Source organism: Crocodylus siamensis, chromosome 13 (genome assembly GCF_052110815.1).
Source record: "Crocodylus siamensis isolate JL-2025a chromosome 13, ASM5211081v1, whole genome shotgun sequence".
Classification (NCBI taxonomy): domain Eukaryota; kingdom Metazoa; phylum Chordata; order Crocodylia; family Crocodylidae; genus Crocodylus; species Crocodylus siamensis.
The window spans coordinates 21,501,325-21,523,000 of record NC_143407.1 but is presented as its reverse complement, the minus strand read 5'-3'; the positions used below and the strand labels follow the sequence as shown (position 1 = coordinate 21,523,000).

The following is a 21,676-nucleotide window of genomic DNA, read 5'->3' as shown; positions in this document are numbered from 1 at the left end:
AGCTGGACTTGCCTCCATCCTAAACTCAGCAAGGTACTGCAGGACCTTTGACTGCCTAATCCAACAGCATGCTCAGGAGCAGCCTCTAATTTCCAGACCCAACTAGACATTGGAGAGTTCCCCCATCACCAAGCCCAACCAGATGCTGGGTGGAGACCCCAGCTCCCTATCTCACCAGGCTGTCAGGTCTCCCATCTCTACTGGGTGGAAGGAAAGAGCTTTTTTGCCATCAAAACATCAGCCCCACCAGAAGAACATGGTGCGGTGCCCAGAAATCTGTACCCTACTAGTGTGCGATGCCTTTGTAAACCTCAAATTCCCACTGTCAGTGTAGAGGTGGGAGGGTCTCTGCACCCCCCACCCTCTTGTATCAAGTCAAGTGTCCCCTGGGCCTCACACTTGGAGTCTCACCTTTTTCGCTCTTTGTTTTTCTCTTTCCTTTTGTTCTTGGGGCTTCTGGACCTGCGGAATAGCAGAAGACTGAAAACACATGTTACAGTGCACCCAGCCCTGAGACTGTGGTGTCCAGTGGGAGGAAGTTGTCTCTTTAAACTACCATCCAGCTGGATAACCTTAAATTATCTTCTCTTGGTGAAAGGGCTAACACTGAAGAAGAGGCAGCAGACTCCATACTGGGACAAAGTCTCTGCTGTTTCAGCGGGGATGGCTCCAAAGGCCATCATGGCTCCAAAGGCCACTCATGGGTGCTTTCAGGGAATTTGTGCCCATTACGCCCAAGATAATCATTGCCAGACACACTCATGGATCACAGTGATGGGATGTCCTGCTATGGGTCCAGAGCTTTGAGTTCACGCCAAAGGACATCCCCTGTCGGCTCAGCTGTGCACGGGTACCTAGTCATTCTGGTGGGAGAGTCAAACTTAGCCAGATAGGATGTAAGCCATGTCACTTCCTTGTGTGCTGCTGGCTACAGAAATGAGCATGCCTGAACCATAGCCCAATGGACTACTAGGTTTGGGAGGAACCTTGAGATCCTCATAAGCTGGTGCATGCATGTGTCTTCTTGCCATTCCCTGATGATTTCCATAGCATCCCCAAGAATCTACTTTTGTTCTTGCTGAATCCAATCACAGATCTGGCAAGGTCCCCTGTATCCTGGGGGAGTTCTGAGTTGGAACTGGATTCAAACCTCCTAGCAAACCTTTGAGGTTGGGGTTCAAATGCCCCTTCCCCAACTCCAGCTGCAAAACAACTTCCTCCACAGCAAAGTAACTTTGCACCGGGCCCTCTGAAACCACCTGGTGACCTCAGGCCCATATCTAAGGGGTCTCACCACCACTTGCAGCCTGTACAGTAAGGTGAGAAGCCTTTCTGAAAGCCATTCTAGCTTCATCACAAGGTATAGGTTAGATGCAAGAATGACTGGCATTCATTGGTGGTGTTATGCAGAGGACCTGACTGATGGCGTACACAAGCCTTAAAATCTGTTATCTAAACCAGCAGTGGCCCCTTAATCTTTCTCATGGCTCAGTCCCATGATATGAGTTGTCCCTTATCCTATGGCCCCCTGCATTATGCACTGTACCATTGTCTGCAGCTCTGGTCTTTTTTTCCTCCTACACTACAGGGACAGTTCCTCCACCAGAGGGCACCACAATAACGACATACAGGCTAAGCAAAACCATGCAAGGAACCACACTTTAAAAAGCTCCCAATCGGCTGTAGGAATGAAAATTGTTCCTCTTTAAAGTACAAGGACAGGGGGTTGTAAGGACTTAGAACAGGGCCTGCCCTGCAGAGCTCAGGGGAGGGGCTACATTGAAGAGGCCAACATGGGCAGAGCTTACAGGCAGCTCAGGATTGGGCCCACCTCTATTCACACCAGATCTGGACGGTGAGCAAATACAAGGGTTGGCTTTTTCTTGCCCTCTGCCACCCAGTCTGGGGCAGAGGGGATATCTTCCTTTCCCTTGATGGACCTGAGTGATGTGCTTGGGACCCCCTGGAACAAAGCCTGGGCATGGCGCATTGGGACTTGAGGGCAGGTGCTGGGCTTCAGCAGGCCAACCCAGGAGACACGGCACCAAGCTGATGGCTCTTTGAGGTCCTGGTGGAACAGGGTTCAGTGAGGGAAGGAGCTGGGAGCTGGTATGAAGATGGAATGGAGGGAGTGGGGCTAGCATCCTGCGGGATTTCCTTTGTCCCTCACTACAAGCCAGTGTTACCTGCTGCAAATGATTCTGCCCCTCCCTGCATGGCCCTGATACCTTCAGACAGCTGAGGGGCAGGGGGCTCCACTTGGCTCCTCTCATCAGTGACCCCAGACACCTCCCTGAATGTCAGGCAGGAGAAAGCAAGCTCCAATACCAGAGGAGGGAGGAAGACACATAAGCAAGAGGTGACTGGGGCAAGGTGGGTGGTGAGTGGAGGTCTAAGGGGCAGGAGCAGTGAGGAAGTGCGGCTCTTGCCTCATTAACTCTCACCTGTGTCTTCTCTTCTTCCGGGATCCAGACTCAGACCTGTGAGAGGAACAAGAGGGAAACACGAGACTGGCTGAGATGAGCAACAAGGGATTCAAACTTGCAGCTTACTACTAACCGCGAGGGCTCCTAAGGAAGCACTTCTTCATCCCAGAAGTAGAGGGAAGAAGGCCAGTATTTCAGTGGTGCGTCCATCCACCCATCGATCTATCAATTTAGCTAGCTCTTCTTGGGCTGAAAGGTCCTGAAGGTGTTGAGGACAGCCACTTCTCCTCAGCCATTGGAGCCTGAGCCAGGTGTTCATCATCCAGAGCTCCCAGGGGGCTTTCCTCAGGGATTCAGGGCCCATTTCTCCCTGGCCCCAGCCTTGGGATCTTCTGTTTGCTGAGTCTGGCACATGGGCAGACTCAGAGACAAACTAGGAGGTAGGGAAAATCCCAGTATACACTGTAACCCATTTCCTGACCTGGGCTGTTCTGCTCTCCTCTTGAGGAGCTGGTGTTTGGTTACAGAAGTGGGCAAGTGGAGCTGATCCTTTTACCCCTGGCAGTAGAAGCTCATACTGTAGATTTCCCATGGGTGCCAGGTTCAGTGCCTGCTCCTAACAGCCCACTGTGGGGTGCTGCAGCCTCACTTCTGTGTGTATCACAGCTCCCCCCATCTCGCCTCCACCACAGGAGGTGTTATTCCTAGGAATGTGCTGCCTGTCCTGAGTTGCCCCTGACCTTCCCATTTCCCCATTTCTAAGGCCTAGGGCAGGTGGGGGTGGCTCCCAGCACCTCTGTCTGCTGCAGCATCTTCCTTAGATCCATCTCAATCACTCTGTGAACTATGGGCTGTTCAACGCTATTCATTTATCAAACCTGGTTGACACCCAACCCAGGCTGGGGCAGACACAGGATGACTTCATTATTGGGAAGGGGGTGCGGGGGAGGTCAGGGGCAAGCGCTGAGCTGGGATCTGTGTTGTGGCGGAGACAGTGGGCAGCCTGGGCAGATGCTTTGTAAGCAGCCGGCTGGTTGCCATGTATTATTCACAGCCATTGGTATCTGCAGTGCATCACTGACTTCAAACAGGCTGGCTGCTGCTGGATTCATGCTGGGCTCCAGCCAGCCCTGCTGTGAAGCCATGGCATGGGGGAGGGGAGGAGATCAGGCCCATGCTCTTGCTCCCTGTCCCCTCCCACCATTCTCCCTGCCAAAGCCAGTGACAGTATAAACTTTTCTGCTTCCACCTGCTCTTGGTCTCTGCCTACTTGCATTAGCTGAGTGGGTGCATCAGGGCCCTTAACTCCCACTCCCACTCCCACTCCCACTCCCACTCCAGCCTAAGGGAACAAAGAAGAATGGGGCTGCAGCCTGCGACCAGCCAATGAGGGGAGCCTGTGAAGTCCAAGAGGGTGGACAGGGATGAAGGGATCTGTGGGATGGATGAGATGCGGGTCAGGACAGTGTTGGCCTCAGCTTTACCTGTCTCGTCTGTGCTTCTTCCCAGCCTTCTTCTTCTTCTCCTTCCGGACTGGTGAGGAGCTGTCCCCACTGCAAAGCAAACACAGGGGTGGTGAGTGGGGATGGTCAGGGTTTGGGCAGGCAAAGGCTGAGGGGCAAACACCCCAACACCTAGTACCCAGTGGGTCCCTGAACCCCCTCCTTTGAACACAGCATGGGGCTGTAGAAGACAGAGCACCCTGGCCTGACATATCTAATCAGCCTGAGATTTCTCCAAGTGGCCTAAGGGATTAGGACACCTCGCTGATATAGAAACCTTTTTCTTGAGGGCTAATAATTTGTTAAAATGTTGACTAAGAAAATCACTGAAAAAATTTTTTTTTCAACCTGTTTTAACCAGTTCTAAATCATGCTTCCTGTTCTGTCTCAGTGCCATCTTGTGGGGGCAGTGGGATCTCATGGGAATTAGGCCAGAGAGAGGGGGCTATAGACCCAGTTATCCTGATTTGTATTCTAAGCCATAAATTACCTCAGACTCTCCATCGCAGGCCAGCCTCAGTATGCCTGGCGAGGACATGAAAGAGTTTGAGATACAATCTACAGTCTAACAGGTCCTATCTCCAATCTTACATGAGATCCATATTTTCCAAAGCCCTGGAAGCAGGATCTCCCAGAGTGCTCAGCCCTGGCCCAGCTCTGGTCCCATTGAAGTCAATGGTAGAGCTGCTTTTTGCAGATGCAGGAGTTTGCAAGTGGGACGCTGGGACCCAGCTGAGATAAATCAGCAGTGCTTTGCTGACTTCCATGGAGCTGGATGGATGGAGCCAGCTGGGGGGATGGCTCCCAACCCAGCATGTTGCTTGTTAAAGGAAACTTTTGCTGGCAGGGTCTGCCATGCTGTTGGAGTGAGCTGGCTGCACAGGAGGATCTCACCTTAGCTCACTTAGAGCACAGGCAACAGCAAAGAGTCACAAGCTTCAGCATGGGAAGCTGGGCACCCCTATGCATGGCTGAGACCTGTGAAGTTTGCTCTGCCATCTCTCCCTGCCTCACTGCCAGGAGCTGGATGGGCTAGAGCTAGCTCAGCATTTCCTGTCCTTGCCATCTCTACTTACGGTATGGACATTGCTTTAGACCCCCTGGAGCAGGCTGCACGTACCCAGCTGCCTCTGCTCCGAGACAGAGCCAGGCAGAGAGGCAGCAGCCCCAGCAGCAACTTGAAGTCAGCTATAGAACTAAGCAATACCTACCCAATTTCTGGGCTAACTGGACATGTTCTGACCACAGTGGCAATTGGATACATGCAAGGCAGAAGCTGCAGAAAGAGCTCTGGGTTTGGCCCACTGCTCAGAGCCCTGGGAACATGGAGTTACCTGGAGCCAAGGAAACTCATCCAAAGATGCCTGATGCTGACTCCTCCCCCCTCCCCCCCCAGTCCACCCCTCTGGCAACCCACTGGGGCAGCGCGGGATTCTGCCGCAGCACTCACCTGCGCTCGGAGCCAGGTTTCCTCTTTTTGCTGCCATTGCACCCCGGGGACGGCAGAGAAACAGAGAACCCATGTTAGTGAGAGCGTCTGCCTGCTGGGCAGCCAGCCTACAGCCTGCATGGGGTGAGCATGGGGACCAGGGCAGAACTGGGGCTCAGGAGGGATCTCTCTGTTGGGCTCAGCCCTTATATAGGGTCTAAGGACCAAATTCTGCCCGCATCAGCATCTGCACACTGGAGGGAGGGGAGGGGAGGGGAGAGGAGGGCCGAGCCGGATGTTGGCATGCGCCCTCCCGTCACGGTGACTGTGTGATCGTGCATCTCTTAATGACATAATGACATGTGAGGATTATCACATGCACTTACATTAATTGCCTCATTAAGACATGGCATTGCTGAGCAGGGAAACATGATGGGGCTGGTTGGATCCCGTACACCATGAAGAGAAAAAATAAATGAAATTTGCAAACATACCCAAGTGCCCATCAGAGAAACTGGGGGGGAGTGGGGGACAGTTGTGGGGGAAGGGAGAATGCACTCAAGGTATGAGAGCCTTCAATGTGCTGGGCATTTCAGGCAATGCATAGCTTCCAACCCCCCTTCCCCCCCCTCCACGCTGGGTATCTTGCTCTTAGTCTGCATTTGAGCCTCAGTAGCCACATCTACTCTTGCATTAATGCGCCTTTTCTAATGCTCATTAAATTTAGTATCTTCAATGTGAGGTACTTAATTAATGTGCGTTAACGTGCACTTAATGTGCTAATGCACAGTAGCACATTTGCATGCCTTTTCAATTACACTTAATGCACAGTAGACAACTTTATTGTGCATTAGCCTAATGCCATGGGTTTTTATGTGATGCTGTAATGCTCAGTAAAATAGTCTACTGAGCATTAAAGTGCATGTGTAGATGCGCCCAGTGTGTGTGTGTGTGTAGGTCGGGAAAAGGATGTGTGTCCTTATGCTATGTGTCTGTCTGTCTGCCTTCATGTGTGTCAGCTATGGGCATGTGTCTGCTGCTATGCATGTTTCTGTCTCCTTCATCTTTATGTTTGTGCACGTGTATGTCTACCTCTGTTCTCTGTGTGTCTGTGTGTGTAGTGCTTGTGCCTCTCTATCTGTTTGTGTCTCCAGATGTCTGTGCGCAACTCTCTTTGTGTGTGTCTGTCTGTGTCTTTCCATTGTAACCCTCACTGTGTGCCTCTGTGTGGTGTGGCCCTCTGTGCATGTCTCACTATCTGCTGATCTGTGCGTGAGTAGGATGGAGACGCAGATCTCATGATAGGATCAATCTGTCTGTCTGTGGATGTCTGGCTCCAGGCATGGACAGTGCAGTGATGCAGCACCCAAGCTGCACCTGGTAGAACTGCTATGCTCTGGCACACTCTGCCACCTGGTGGCAGCTGGCTGGCATGGCTTGCCTGAGGTTTAAGGCCATCCTACTCTGGGGTCACATTGGTGATGGGGGGATGGATGGGGAGTCAGACTTAATGGCAAGGCAAATGTGCAATCCCTGCTAACAGCCCTGCAAGTGGAATGATTCACTCCCTCTCACCCCACATCTCCAAAAACTTGTAATGAGTTTTGGACAAGCATGGATTCGGGCACTTGACCTATTCAGTGACTCAACTCAGCTCTTAAAGTGGGGGTGGCCTACTGATTTCTAGGGCTCATTTGCCACATCAGAGCTTGAAGAAGGGGAAATGCTATGCCTGCCTCCTTTAGCACCTATCCATCTACCTGTCTATCTGCATTGCCAAGACGCTGATACCCTCTGTGTCTCCCCTGAAGAAGCTGTATGGACACAGGGATCCTGGCTGGGCACTGCTGGGGCCCATCTTCTGCCTGCCCTGGCAGCATTGTCCTGTGTGCTTTTTAGAGTAGTGCCCACAGTAGGTGTCTCCCAGGAGCTCCGCCAGCCAGGGACACCAGGTCTGTTTCCCACTGCAGTGGGGAGGTATAAAGAGCATGGTGCTGGCAGGGCACTGGCTGTGGATACCACTGCCAGTTTGGCAGAGCTGGAGGAACTGAGTCTGGCTCCTGACAGGGAAGAGGGATGATGAAGTATGTGGAGCAGCTTGAATCACACAGGGAGGAAGCCATCCCTGCTCCACAGGGCCCACTCAAAGCACCTCTTCCCAGCTCAACACCATCCCCTGCTGCGTGCAGACCCCAGCGCCCTGCAAGATGCAGAACTCATGCCATGCCTAGGCACCAGCTCCTTAGTGCTGCCTGCTCAGCTCTGCACAGTCATCAGTGGGCTCATGCAGTGGGAACAAGCTGTGCAGAGAGAGGAATGGGACATTCTGCAGACAGTGGGCAGGGGGTGGCAGTGTCACTGTGGTGCCAGCAGCTCAGACCGGTCCTTTTCGCAAGCCCCATACCTCGGCTGGCCGGGTGCCTCTGTGGAAGCAGAGGTAGCACAGCACAGTGCTGCTGGGCCCAGGACCTTGCCTCTCCACCTGGGACTGAACCAGCTGGTGGGTTTTCAGACTGGCAGCAGCATGGAGGTGGAACTGCCCCGGTAGGTCCATGGGCACCAGCACGGGCTGCTCACTTACAGCATGCACCCTCACGCAGTTGGGGCCAGGGCAGGGCATGGCCCTGCTCTCCAGCCTGGGCCATTTCTCTTGAGCTTTCCCATCCAGGGCATTCTGCCCATTTGCTACCCAGTTGCACCATGCTAGATGCTGAAGCAGGCCTTTCCTGCAGGTGCCAGGTCCAGCACTGCCATGCTACACTACAGCCCCCTGCACCTGAGCCACCCAGCAGTTTGTAAATGGTAAAGTGAGGGTCCGTGACTCCTGTTGTGCTCCACCTTTCCTTTGCCAGAGGCCCTTCCCCCTATTGGCTTTAGGTCACCTGCACCCCTGCAGCTGAGCATGGGGGAGCTCCAGGCAGCTTCAGGGGATGACGTGAGAGCCTAGGAGATGGATACAGCAAGGACAGGCCTGTGCTGAAGCTCTGATTAGCTCCTGCAAGGTGGAGGTGACCCCAGGTTAGAGGGATGAGCAAGAGTGGCAAGACTTCATTGTAAACCAGTCTCCTGAGGGGACTGCTACCCCCTCCTTGCAGAGCAGGCCACCTGAGGCACAGGACTTGCCTTGCCCAGCTCCCCCTGTCCAGCTCTGGGGCTGGCAGGGAGGGACAGGGGGTGTCCAGGCCACTCACCGGCTCCGGCGATGCCCTGATTTCTTTTTCTTTTTCTTCTTGGGTGGGGGAGAGGTGGAGCTGCTTGACCTCCTCTTCAGCCTGTAACAGGGAGAGATGAGAGGGGGGTAAGGAGAAAAAAATGCAGTCGCAGATGCCCCTGCCCAGGCCTCATGCTGGCTGTATTCTCCAGCACCACTCTGGGGAGTGCCTATGTGGAGAGAGGCAGGCCACTGGCTTTGGAAGCAGAAGTGTTTGGGACTGGGGGCATGTGTGCACATGCTGGGGTGGGGGTGGACCGAGCTGTGTTTAGCACTCTGCAGGCCTGGAGCCATGTGTGAGGGGCTGGGGCATGACTGTGACAAGGCCTGGATACAGGGGCCTTACCAGCTTACAGCTCAGCATGACTAGGACCCACAGTGGGCAAGCAGTGATGGCAGCAGGCTGGCCTGTAGGATCTCTGTGGGACACAAGTGCAATGAGACGCATAGTAAACCTTCAACCTGTAGGTGAAGGGACCTGCCCTACAGAGGGATCATGCCTGCCTGTCCCTGTCATACTGAGGGACAGATCCAGTGGGGCTGGATGCCTGCAGGGTGAATGAGTCAACCTTCCTCATCTCTAAAAGCAAATTGGTTTTAACAGCAGCAGCATTTGCCAGCACTGGGAGAGCAGGCCCCAGGGCTCAGCACAGGCCAGAAGAACAGCAAACACCTACTCCAGGCTGGCCAGGCTACTCCAAGCATGGGCAAGCGACCTTGTGGGAGAAGGATGACGCAAAGAGCAGCCAGGCTCGTGTCCAGGTGGTTGCCATGTGTTTGCCACAGGGATGTACTGGACACATCTATGTATTTGTTAATGCAGTTTTGCTAATGCACATTAAATTTACTGACTGTGTTGTGAGGTACTAGAAGACGGCACATTAGCCTATTGTAATGCACATTAGCAAAAGGGCACTTTTGTGGCACTTAAAACTCATTAAAATAGGCTAATGTGCATTAAAGTGCATGTGTAAATGCACCCAACTGAGAAGCAGTCTACAACAAACAGGCACCTGCAGCGATGTAACACTGCCTGGTTCATTCATTGGCCCCAATGGTGAGCTTGGCCCACCGTGGTCTTGATGCCTTGTAGTAATTAATGGGACTGCACAAATCCTGCCAGAATACCAAGATTTTTTTCCACTGGAAAGTTTGAATGGGAATCTGTGTGGGAAATAGTTTAATCCAATATTGTTGGGTTTTCCCACAGACGCCGATTCAAGCTGGACATCTTCATTTCCATTAACATTATTTTAGTTTAAACAAAGTGATGTTTTAATTAGAAATGACCGGAAACTGTTCCGTTTTCAGAAACTAAAAATCCCAAATGACACTGCAGGCCAGAACAAACCAAAAGTGTCTGTTTTGATATTTCCTCTGAGAACAAATTGATTTTTATTTAATGAGAACTGGCGTTTTCTTGCAAAAGAGCCCCCAAATCATTATTTTGATGACACTGCCTTTTTCAGCAGGAAAACATTCTACATGGGAAATGCTGGCTAACTTCACACCATGCTACCCAGAATCCTCCATAGGAAGTCAGTTGTGTGTGTGCCTAGAGAGTGGCTCCCAAAGCATGGCACAGAGGCAATATGCTGGCAAAGTATGCTGCATCACTCTCTTTGGTCACTAGAGGATAACAGCCTACTGCTGCCGCCAGCTAGCTGCGTAGTGCTTGTAGCTCCAGCAGGACAAGCCCATGCTGCTCACCGCAGATGTTGAGCAGTGAACCTCAAGGTTGTGGGGCTCTGCATGTGAAATAAATAGGTCCTGCCAGTGTACAATTCCTGGCACCACAGACCTGCACTGCTTCCCCCATCTGGAGGATGATGGATGCTCTCACGTTAGCTGCCAGGTCTGCAGAAGCAAAGGCACCAAGGTTGTTTTAAGGAGCAATCTGTTCCAGGGCCCTGGTGGGAACTGATGGGCTGCAATCGAAGCTTGCACAGGGTCCAGCCTGGCTCCCATTCTCACCTCACATTTGAAGGGGAGATGCTTAAGGACACCTGTCAGCCACTGTTCTTCCTCACTAGTAAATACCTTCCAGCACCACGAAGCCCACCTGTCTGTAGAAAATGCAACCCAGCCAGGGCCCTTGTGCTGCCAGTCACCTGTGTTGGGATGAGGATCCTGCTCCAGATGAGATGAGGCAGGTGGGGGCTTAGCTGTGGCAGCCTTGGGCATGCACTGCTCCTTTAAGAAGGGCTGCAGGGAACAAGGCTCAGAGCTGAGCATTGGAGCTGTGGAGAACAGCCTGGTTGCCGCTGTGTCCCTGGACTTTCCTTGCACTGACCAGTGAAACAGCTTGTTCATCTCCTGCACTGAGGCAGGGCTGATCCAAAGCTCTCTGAAGCCAACAGGAAGGCTCTGACTTCATAGCTTCAGATCAGGTCCTCAGTGCTTGAAAGATGTCTCAGGGGCTGGACAGATGAAATACTGACCCCAGCATTGTCACCATATCAGGGGTGTAGAAGTAGTGCACAGATAGTTGAAACCAGGGTAATACTACTCAATCGACTGGAGAATTACCCCTGGAAGAATTGGGGGAGTGAGTTACACTGACATAGCTACTATGTCCACATCCATCCTGGGGTAGCCTTTGTGAAAAGTCTAGAGCAGTGATTCTCAGCCTTTTTAGACTCCAGGCACCCTTGGAAAACACAACTCTTATATTTTCATTCATTTTTTACTATGGAATAATAACAGAGCAATTCTTCTGTCACAAATAACTCAGAAAGCAGGGCCAAACGTTTGTGATACTATGGTTTCCTATTGGAAATCTCCAGGTTTATCTGGTGAAACATGCTTGCACACCTAACAGTGCTAACGCTGTGGGGCACCCCCAGCGCCTCTGAAAGGATTGCAAGGCAGCCTGGTCTGCCCTGGCACTCTGGTTGAAAATCACTGCCTTTGAGTGCTCCCTCACCACCTAGTGGTAAGGTGCAGTAAGAGCCGCCTCCTATGTGAGCTCCCCCAGGACAGCTACTTCTCTGCTTGCTCTGGAGCGTGGCATAATTTATATTGATGTATAAAGACAACGTCAATGACGCTGGCATATGTGTTCTTTTGCCTACAGTCTAGTGGTCAGCTTGCTGTGACTGTCTGGGTTTGCGGCTTTGTACCAAAAGGCTCAGATTTGCAGTGCATCGGTAGTGTTGGCAAATTTGCAGCCATTGTCCTGTTAAAAATGAAACCTCGTCTGAGACACAAACTCACATGAATCTGGGACATGAATCAAAGAAGAAGAGTGTCTAATTTAGAGGTTCTTTTAGCAGCTGGCCCCCGGGACATGAACAACCTGCTAGTTCCCAATGGGTAATTTGGTTACTTGGGCATTACCAGCTCTGTTGGAATCAGGCAGGTGGCACTGGCCAGTGCTGCAGCAAGCCCGCCACAAGCAGACACATTCTGCCCAGGAGGAGAGCTCCTTTAGAGCTTCCATCACAGGCTGTAGCTTTGAAATTTGCATTTTGTTTCATTTCAAAGCTCTGGCTCTAGTTTTATTTATTTTTTCCCCTGTCTCCTGATTCCCTTTAGTTTCAGGCGCCTGAATGCCAGCAAGAGGTAGACAAATTGGCAGAAGTTCAAAGGACACGAACAAGAAAACCAGATTGCAGGCTAGAAGGATTGACTCAGGAGGACAGAGCTCCCTCAGTGGGGCTTGCTTAAGTGGTGACAAATGTGGACATAACCGTCAACCAGCACTTGAAGGAGGAAGGAAAGGGCAGTGGCCAGGACTAGAGCACCAGGAGCAATGAGATGAGGGTGAAGAGCTATGCTAAATATCAGGAACAGCTTCTTAATGCAGGGAGGGGTTAGGCTGGAGGGGAGGGCAGGAAGCTCGTAAGGAAGATAGGGAGAATGCTGTTGCTTGGAAATGAAACCATCTATCATGAGGAACAAACTTGGGTTGGAGGAAGGGAGGAAGGGGGTTGGTGAGCCCATGTGCCTGGGGTTCCAGGTAAGGGTAGGGCAGGGAGACTCAGTTCCTGACCTTGCAGCAATAAGGAGGGGTTTTGAACTAACCAGGGTGTACACAGGATAACAAACTGCTGCCTGGACAATAGCTGCACTCCAGTGGGCTACAGGAGTTTGAAGTAAAAGCTGCAGTAGACAGCTGCATGGCTCATCTCTTAACCAGCAGCTGCTGTGAATGAGGTGGGGTGTGAACCCCCATGGGAGTGCAGATAATCCTGGGTCTCCTGTACTGTACATGCTAAATATCTACACAGCGGCATTTAGATAGTTCTCAGACTCCAATGCCCAGCCCAGGTACATACTTGCTAGCTCCCATGATTGACATGCAGCTGCCTGCATGTCTCTTAGACATCTCTTTGCCTGTAGAATTTGCCACATGGTCACAGCTCCTAATGTTTGCAAAGCCAGGCCTCTTGTGCCTTTCCTACAGTGAATGTCTGCTGAGCCCCTGGCTGGGCACAGCTCACAGCCTGGCCCCCAGCTTGGGGATGCCTGGTTCTTGGGCTGGTTGAGCTGCAAATGCTGGGGAAGGTACTGTAACAGGAATGAGCCAGTACCCAGTGTCCTGTTTGTGTGGCATGCCTGTGCTATGATGTGAGTGGTCTGATGCCAATGCCCTGACACTCAAAGTGCCCCGGCCACATACCTGTATTCTCTGTGGCTGCTGTCATCTCGGTAGCAGTCAGCTGAACAGTCGCACTGCAGCGGGCAGCCCTCTCCGTACTCAGGGTACTCCATGGCATACTCCTCTCCATCCACCATGTGGTGGTTTTCTATCACTCTGGCCAAGGAAGAAGACACAGCTCAGTCAACCCAAAGCTATTCGCTTGTCACTGTTCACAAAACAGTCATTGCTTGGTCCCCAGACTCTGCAGTGCTGCTCCAGGCTCCAGTTCCCACCGGCTTGTGAACGGGCTGGCCTGGGGAAGAGGCAACATGGACTGCATATCCTGTTTGGCCCACTTGGGGATACCAGAGACCTGGGGTGGGACAAGATGCCCTGGGACTGGCTCCCCAGCAAAGGGCTAAAGGCAGAATGCAGGGGACATGTCTCTGAGTGTCAATAGCAATCGGCAAACTCCTCTATTGATTTTCAGGCCTGGTGGTGAATTCAGGCTTCTGCTGAGACTGGAAAAGAACTTGCTGGTTCCTCCTTTGGGTCCAGGGACCTCCAGCAGGCCAGCCTTTGGGGTGTGCTTCCCTCCCAGGTTTTGGGAGCAGCAGGAGAGGGAGGCAGAGGAGTGGGTAACACTGAGCACTTTCCAAAGGTGTGGCCCTGCTCACTGCCTGCCTGCCACATGTGGGGAACCTAGGCTACAGACTTGCCCAGGGACTGAGGGGTAAACCTGGGACTAAGACTCTGGGCTTGTGAGAGGAGGTAGATATCAAGGGAGCTGCTGAGATTTGTGACTCATCTGGATGACCGGCATACGTATGTGTTATAGGGGGCCAGTAGCAGGGGAGCTTGGGGAGACAGACAGACTGACCCTCCTTAGGTGGTCCCTATATAGTGAGGGAGCACTTCAGATGGACTCCTCCTTCACACCTGTCTGTGAGGTATGGCAGGGGTACTACCTCCCCCTTGTCAAGGTGGGAAACTGTGACACAGACAGCTATGGGAAGGCTAACCCTGCAGTGTGGCATGGACAGAGCCTAGCTAGCAGCCGGGAAACAGTGTGGGCTCAGCAGTCTCACAGCAGCTTCTCAGGTGGGTTCTGCAGCTGTACCAGGGTTGTGTACAGCCCCCGGCCTGGTCCCAACACCCAGGCTGGCTCAGGCCTGGCTGAACTCCACAACAGTCACAGCAGCCCAGCCAGACCTTAAGTGACGTGTGCCAGCTCCTACAGAGGGTTGTTGGCAATGCGGAGCCCTGCACCCAGATCTCCCACCTCAGAAGCCACTGCCAGCCACAGGACTGGCCTTCCCTGGCCCAGCATGTCTCTGATCTGAACCACACTGTTTGTTACGCATCAGCAAAACACATCAGCCTCTGCTGACTTCATGCTCTTGGCCTGTTGTTTCCCTTGAGCTGCAGTGCAGGCAGGCCCTAAGCTTCATTAATAAATGACTGCTAATTACCCATGAATTATTCATTGGCACATGCCTTCCTCCAGGCTGCTGCAGCAAGCCAGCCTTGAAGGTGGCAAGATTTAAAGAGGGCGACTGTCATGAGGAGCTGCTGCTAATCTAGGAGCTGGAGACCCCCATGGGTAGCAATCCCATCCATGCTTGGAGACCTCCTACTGGAGCAGGCAGCCAGTGTGGCTGGCAGGAGCCAGTCCTGCACCCAGGTACCCGATGTGGGCAAAGCAGATCATGGATGCAGCTGAAACCCACCCCTGCATCTCCATTCAGTCACTTGCCTGGCAGCTTTTCACTTTCTCACAAAGTGGTATATGCAGTCTAGACGGCAGGGGCCTGGGCCTGTGCACTCTGCCCTTTGGAGAGGCACTGAGAGGCCAAATGCATGGGGGGTGGAGGTGAGGGAAAATGCCAGAATGGTAGTGGGCAGCAGCAATTTTGTGCAGGGCACTGGGGCCTGAGGCCTGACAGCTTGAGCTGGTCTGCATGGCTGGGTTGCCATGGACTGACTGAGGCTGGATCTCTGCTCTCTCTTGCTGCTCTGAGGTGACCTGGATCTAGGCTCTGCTTTGTGGAGATCCTACACAGAGCCCCACCCAGGTGGACAAACTGCAAGGGCAGGTGGCTTCTCCTGAGATCGCACTGAGGATGGGGCCATTAGCCTACCTCGCTTCCGTGAAGGTCGGGGAAGGAATGACGTTACAGCTGAGTTAGTGCTGGGAAAAATGCAGAGGGGCCCCAAGGCATTTGAGAGAGGCCTCAAGTAAACCCTAAGGCCATGCCATGCTGCTGCAAGGCACAGCAGTCCCCAGCACAGAGGGAGCGGGACTAGGGACTGCACTGGAGGATGGCTCCTTGTCTCTGCTTTGGTGATGGCCTGGATGGTCTGCCTGACACTGCTGCAGTGTGGATCCCAGGCCGTGCTGCTGAGGCCTTGCAGTCGTGAGGAGGTGCTATGTAGCTTGCCAACCTCACCTCTATGCCCTGCCCCCATGCATCTCAGCGGCTTCCACCCCCCCTGCACATGATCCAGACTCACTGACAACCCCAGTTTTAATGACTCTTCTTAACAAGTGCTGAGCCTGACCCATGACACAGTGTCTTGGGACTGGGGATGGTTCTATATCAGTGGTGCTCAACCTCCAGCCTGTGTGCGCCAGATATGCCCTGCAAAGCCAGTGTGAATGGCCTGTCACCAGCATGTCAGTCCATGTGAATGCTGCTGCCGCTCTCATCCCCCACTTACTCCTGCTGAATTCAGCTGAAGGGGAAGGGAAGTAAATAGCCTCCATGCTCTGCTTCTTAGTGCCACATCCCTGTAAAAACTCTGGCAGATGGAAAGGGAAAGGCACTGAAGACCTAGCCTTGGTGGTCCCATACCCGCATGCCCACGGGGCTCTGGCACAGCACTGGGCTGCCTACAGCACCTACAAACAGCAGGCCATTCTTTCAGAGAAAGCCCCACTGCTCTTGGACAGAGTGGGGTCCCACTCTCACCACATTCCCAAAGTGCACAGCTCCCCTTCAGGAGACACTGGTAGGGCACTGGGAAGGTAAGGAGCTGAGGTAAGGTATAGTGCTGCCATCTGGGCAGTCTGTCCTCTCCCACAGGCCTGAGGCCCCACAGTCCCCCATCAAAACTAAGCACCTGGAAGCCAACCCACTCCTTGTGGGCTAATGCAAGCTAGTGGCTCATCATCTCAATCCCTGCTGCTGCAACAGGGCACTGCTTTATTTTAAAGTTTATTTATTTTTAGAAAATGTAAAATAGCACTACAGTATACTGGACTTTGGACTTCACATGAATGATCTAAAATGACTAAAACTGTACGTTTTCCTTTCTCATAGTACTGAAAATACTTACAGTTAGGATATACCAAGATGTAGAAGCAAAATGCCTTTCTATGTGGCCCTCAGCCCATTTCTGATTTTAAGGTTGAGCATCACTGCTCTAGACCAAGGACCTTTCTGCTCTACAGATCCTTCTCACTGTTGCCCTGCAGGGACATATGCTGCAGATGTGCTCAACAGGATGGAGGACATATGAGCTAGTCAGTCTTGCTCCCTTCAAACCCTTTGGCTACAATGCCAGTAAGACAGGCCCCAGCTTATAAACTATCCTTCAACTTCCTTGCTAGGAAGAGCTTGAAGTGGACCAGGATGCTCCCTTGACCAGGAAGCCCCCCTCCCACTGCCTCAGCATGACCCTGGGACCCCAGCCTATCTATCATTTATCGCTACAAGGTAGGATCATATGCTTCACCAAAAACCTCATTCTCTCAGCTCCAAAACCTTATCTGGCTTCCAGCTTGGGCCTGAGTCTGGTAAAGAGGGTCCTTTATGCTTCACTCAGCTCTGCTGGACTCTAGACTGTGGGTTGCTTTGACATCCAGGCACCATCAGTCCTCACTGTCCCTCTCCCATTCCCTCAGCTCCCCCTGGCCACTCAAGATTCCTCCTCTGCTCTGTCTAGCCTCTCTGACCCGTTTCTCTTCCTGCTTCCTCAAAGTAAACTCACCTCCCGTTGCTTCCACTAGTTTCTACTTTCCTACCATTTCCTCCCCCTCTCTCAGCTGCCTACATTTCCCCACCCCCTCCCAGCTAAATCCCCTCATCTCTGTTCTACTTCAATCCTCCCTCTCCTTGGGAAGGAGCTGAAAACTTTAAATGAACCTCCAAATTCAAAGGGGGAAGTAACAGCATTTATCTCCTTTTCATCTGGCTCTAAAGGAGGGAGTATTTTTGGATGATGAGATGCAAAAGCAAATGAGAGTTTTCAGTTGCAAAGGCTCGGCCATGGGTTTTTTTTGAGGCCACATGGAAGTGGTGAAACATCAAAGATTAAAAACAAAATGTTCCTCAGCTGTGCCCCATCTTCAAGACATGAAACAGGCTGGCTGGCTGCCTTCCACGTCAGGCAACTGCAACTCAGAAATGAGGAGCATTTTCATTTCATTGATGTGTGGTGTCTTTTGCAGGCCCTTTGGCACTGGACTCAAATGCTCCCTGCTCAGAGAATTGCTTGGGAATGTGAAGGGATGAATTCTTAGGCACCCAGTCTCTGTTCTTGCATCTGTAGATCATTCAGCAGGGAGGCACTGACTCTGGGACTATTACTTTGAGCAGTTCTTGCTCCTGGAACAAACTCAAAGAGTTCGGTGGGACTCCTGGAGCAATGAGTTGAGTGCTTCTGCATTACAGGCTGGACCACAGAGCAGGAGGATGATCTTGGGCTTAAGGCACTGGACTCAGCTACAAGGAAGGTTGGTGCCATTCCAAGCTCTGCTACTGACTCCTTGGGTGGCCTTAGGCAAGTCATTTAGAGCTGAGGATGCCAAAGAGTTATGCCCACAGGTTCTTCTCCTAGGCACCTACATAAGTGGGTAGGTTCTCAGGAGCAGAGGCATTCTGAGAAGAATGCAGAAGGGGACTTCTGAAAGCCTGGCCTTTAATCTCTGTGCCTCAGTTCCCCATATCTAATATGGAGAGGATGATGCTCCCATTCTCCCACCCTTGGGCTGCCTTGCACATGTTCAAACTGCAAGCTCTTTGGAGCAAGAGCTGTCTCACTTTGTGTACAGCATGTAGCATGGATGGGGATTATTTCATCTGGGGCCTACAGGGGTTAAAATGGCTCTGCTCAGATGTGGCATGTCTGTGCAAGGGTCTGAGACAGGTTTTACTGGGCAAATGCTTCATGTGGACCTGATGTTCCCTTCCCCGTTCCTCCCTAGTGGTGCTTCTATCCACTCGCGACTGACACCAATAGCAGAACCTGGCCCTGAGCATTGGTCCTAATCCCAAGCCTGTGGAAATCTTTGGCAGAGCTGCATAAAACATGGCAGCCCCTGTCACAACCCCTTCCTGTGGATGCTGCATGTAACAAAGCTGGCCCTGCTCAGGCCATAAGCAGGGCCTCCACTTGGGTTTATTCTTGTGGGTGACTTCCATTAAGACCAATGAATGCTTTTCTAGAAGAGCCTGCCTTTGTGCTGGCTTCCCCTCAGAAGGCATTTAATGGGGAGTGACAACCGCCAGCATCTCTCAGCACAAATGAATCTCTGACACTCGTGGAGTTTAACCCAATTAAGAGCCAAGTGAATAATTGCCTGTTTGAAGGGAGTGAAAAACCAGGGTGTTTTGGACCCAAAATACAAGTGAGACATCCTCCTCTTTACTGCAAATTATCATTCCCCCCAGAAGGCTCTGCCAGCTGTCAGTGAGTGTGTGTGAGAGAGAAAGAGAGAGAGAGAGAGAGAGAAACGGGGGAGGCAGCCAGTATTAGAAATACTTTTCTTAGGTTATCTGGCTTCAATTTTCCTATGGCACGTTTCTAGGTGATTGGGTTTTGTGTCATTTCAAAATGACTCCTGCCCACCCATGTGTGGAGGTCAGGGAATGCCTCTATAGTTAAAAAAATACAGAGTAAATAAATATAATTACTTGTTGGATTTTGTCAACGTGTCACTTGGCCCGAAAGATAAAATTCAGAACGGTGGACAGCTCACAGGCAATGTGTTCCCTTCCAGAGCCTGTTATTAAAATAGTCCCATCAGAGGCTTTTCTTCCATTAGCTCTGACTCAGCTGCTCAGGGCCTGGTTTCATTGCCTGGATTATCTGTTTCTTTTTTCTCCCTGAACCCTGCATTATAATTTTTCAGTACTGCTAGGAGGCCCGTTAGGAGAGGAGAGGGAAGCTTGCTCCCTTGGTAACTGTGCTGTGTTTTAAGGCTGGATAGGTCCAGGGAAGAGTGTGGGGGTAAGGACACTGAAAGGCAGCATCGTATGGTGGGGCTGAGACTTCAGAGTATAGCATGGACTATACTCCTGGAGCTGCCAGTGGCCTGCTGAATGACCACGAACAAGTCACCTACCCTTCCATGCCTCAAAACTGAATGACGCTGACTTCCTTGCTTTGGAGACAAAGAGCAAGGCACTGTTATTATGCCCCTCACACTGACAGACTACGGTAAAAGCATAGCATCAAGATTTCAATGCTGAGGATTCCAAAGTTAGGCACTGCCACAATTAGAGATGCCTTCATTCACCCACCTACTTTGTGCCCATGCATAATGACACCATCTTTAATTAGCTGATTGCATGCCATTATTTTCCAGGGGATCCCTACTTCATTCAGTTCATGATGTTCACTTAAGATGCGATTCAGCATCCTGCTTGCTCCTCGCCATTTGCAGTGTATCCCCAGGTCTTATCTACTGCACACAATTCAAACTCTGCTTGGAGGACAGAGGAATTAAGGCCTTTATAGACTTCTCCGGGGGCAGTACTCATGATAATGTCTGAATGCTTTTGAGACACCAACGAATTTGATTTCATAGCACACCCGTGTGATGGGGTGGGGTTGTGAGGGGTGGGGGGTACAATGAGGAACTGAGGCACAGACAGGTTAAGGTGGAAGTCCACTAAAGTTTGGGTGTCCAGTGTGAAGAATGTGGCTTGACTTTCAGATTGCATAGCACAATATAGATGGCCACAGCTAGAAAAAGCACAGCTGGTTCCTGGGTCAGTAGCATCCTCTGCCTCTCCTACCACCCACTAGGATACATCTAAAAAGCACTATCCACAGCCAAAAAGTGATTTAAAGTACTTGGCAGCAAAGGTTGAACATGAAGCAGAGAAAGGAGGGGTGAATCCTACACTGAGGGGCCCAGGTACAGTTCGACCTGCCAAACAAAACAGATGTTTCATGAATCAGCATGATCCATCCAGTCCTTCTCATACATGGTCACTTTGCAAGGAGAGCAGTATAATCAGCCGCTTCTCATACTGGGAATTAGTGTTTCAAGTGCCCTAGGCAGAGGATCAGGACCTGGGAACTATTGTGGTTCTTACCTCAGCTCTGACTAACTTGCTTTGTCACCCTGGGCAAGTCCCTTTGTATCCTATAGTTTCATAGTTTCATAGTAGCTAGAGTCGGAAGGGACCTAGGAAGATCATCTAGTCCGACCCCCTGCCTTGGCAGGAAAGAGCACCGGGGTCAGATGACCCCGGCAAGGTGCTCATCTAACTTCCTTTTAAAAATCCCCAGGCTAGGAGCCTGCACCACTTCCCCTGGAAGCCGGTTCCAGGCCCTAGCCGCCCTGACTGTGAAGTAGCGCCTCCTAATATCTAATCTAACCCTACCCTCTGCCAGCTTGTGACCGTTATTCCTGGTCACTTCTGGCAGCGCACGGGGGAACAGGGACTCCCCCAATACCTGCTGATCCCCCCTGACCAGTTTGTAGCAGGCCACAAGGTCCCCCCTTAACCTTCTCCTGTGGAGGCTAAACAGGTTCAGGTCCCGTAGCCTCTCCTCATAAGGCTTGCCCTGCTGACCCCTGATCATACGAGTGGCCCTCCTCTGGACTCTTTCCATATCGTCCACGTCCCTCTTGAAGTGCGGCGCCCAGAACTGGACGCAGTACTCCAGCTGCGGCCTGACCAGTGCCGCATAGAGGGGGAGGATCACCTCCCTGGACCTGCTCGAGATGCATCTGTGGATGCATGACAGGGTACGGTTGGCCTTCTTGACTGCCTCCCCACACTGCTGGCCCATGTTCATCGTGGAGTCAATGACGACTCCAAGATCCTTTTCTGTCTCCGTGCTGGCAAGAGGGGAGTTCCCCAACCTGTAAGTGTGGTGCCGGTTCTTCCTCCCCATGTGCAACACCTTGCACTTATCAGTGTTAAACCCCATCCTATTCTCATCCGCCCACCGTTGCAACCTGTCAAGGTCAGCTTGTAGCCTATTGCACCCTTCTAGTGCACCCACATCCCCCCACATCTTAGTGTCATCAGCAAACTTGAACAGGGTGCTTTCTACCCCCTCATCCAAGTCACTGATGAAGATGTTGAACAGTGCGGGCCCGAGGACCGAGCCCTGCGGAACCCCACTGCCCACGTCCTTCCAGGTCGAGAAGAACCCATCCACTACCACCCTCTGGGTGCGGCCCTCCAACCAGTTGGCGACCCATTTGACTGTGTGGGCATCGACACCACAGTCTCCCAGCTTTTTGATGAGGACAGGGTGAGAGACAGTGTCGAAAGC

The 21,676-nt window shown here is 51.9% G+C and overlaps 1 protein-coding gene across 2 annotated transcripts in view; it reads right to left on the bottom strand.

Annotated features, from left to right (window-relative positions):
• Window positions 1–21,676, bottom strand: part of SRRM3 (serine/arginine repetitive matrix 3) — a 171,097-nt gene that overhangs the window by 23,972 nt on the left and 125,449 nt on the right. For both annotated transcript variants that reach the window (XM_090025525.1, XM_090025526.1), the window contains exons 4-9: window positions 13,193–13,327; window positions 8,549–8,629; window positions 5,379–5,408; window positions 3,911–3,979; window positions 2,445–2,480; window positions 412–462 (exon numbers count right to left, since the gene is read on the bottom strand). In XM_090025525.1, coding sequence (XP_089881651.1) covers window positions 412–462; window positions 2,445–2,480; window positions 3,911–3,979; window positions 5,379–5,408; window positions 8,549–8,629; window positions 13,193–13,327 — 402 coding nt within the window. The remainder of the gene's footprint in view (window positions 1–411; window positions 463–2,444; window positions 2,481–3,910; window positions 3,980–5,378; window positions 5,409–8,548; window positions 8,630–13,192; window positions 13,328–21,676) is intronic.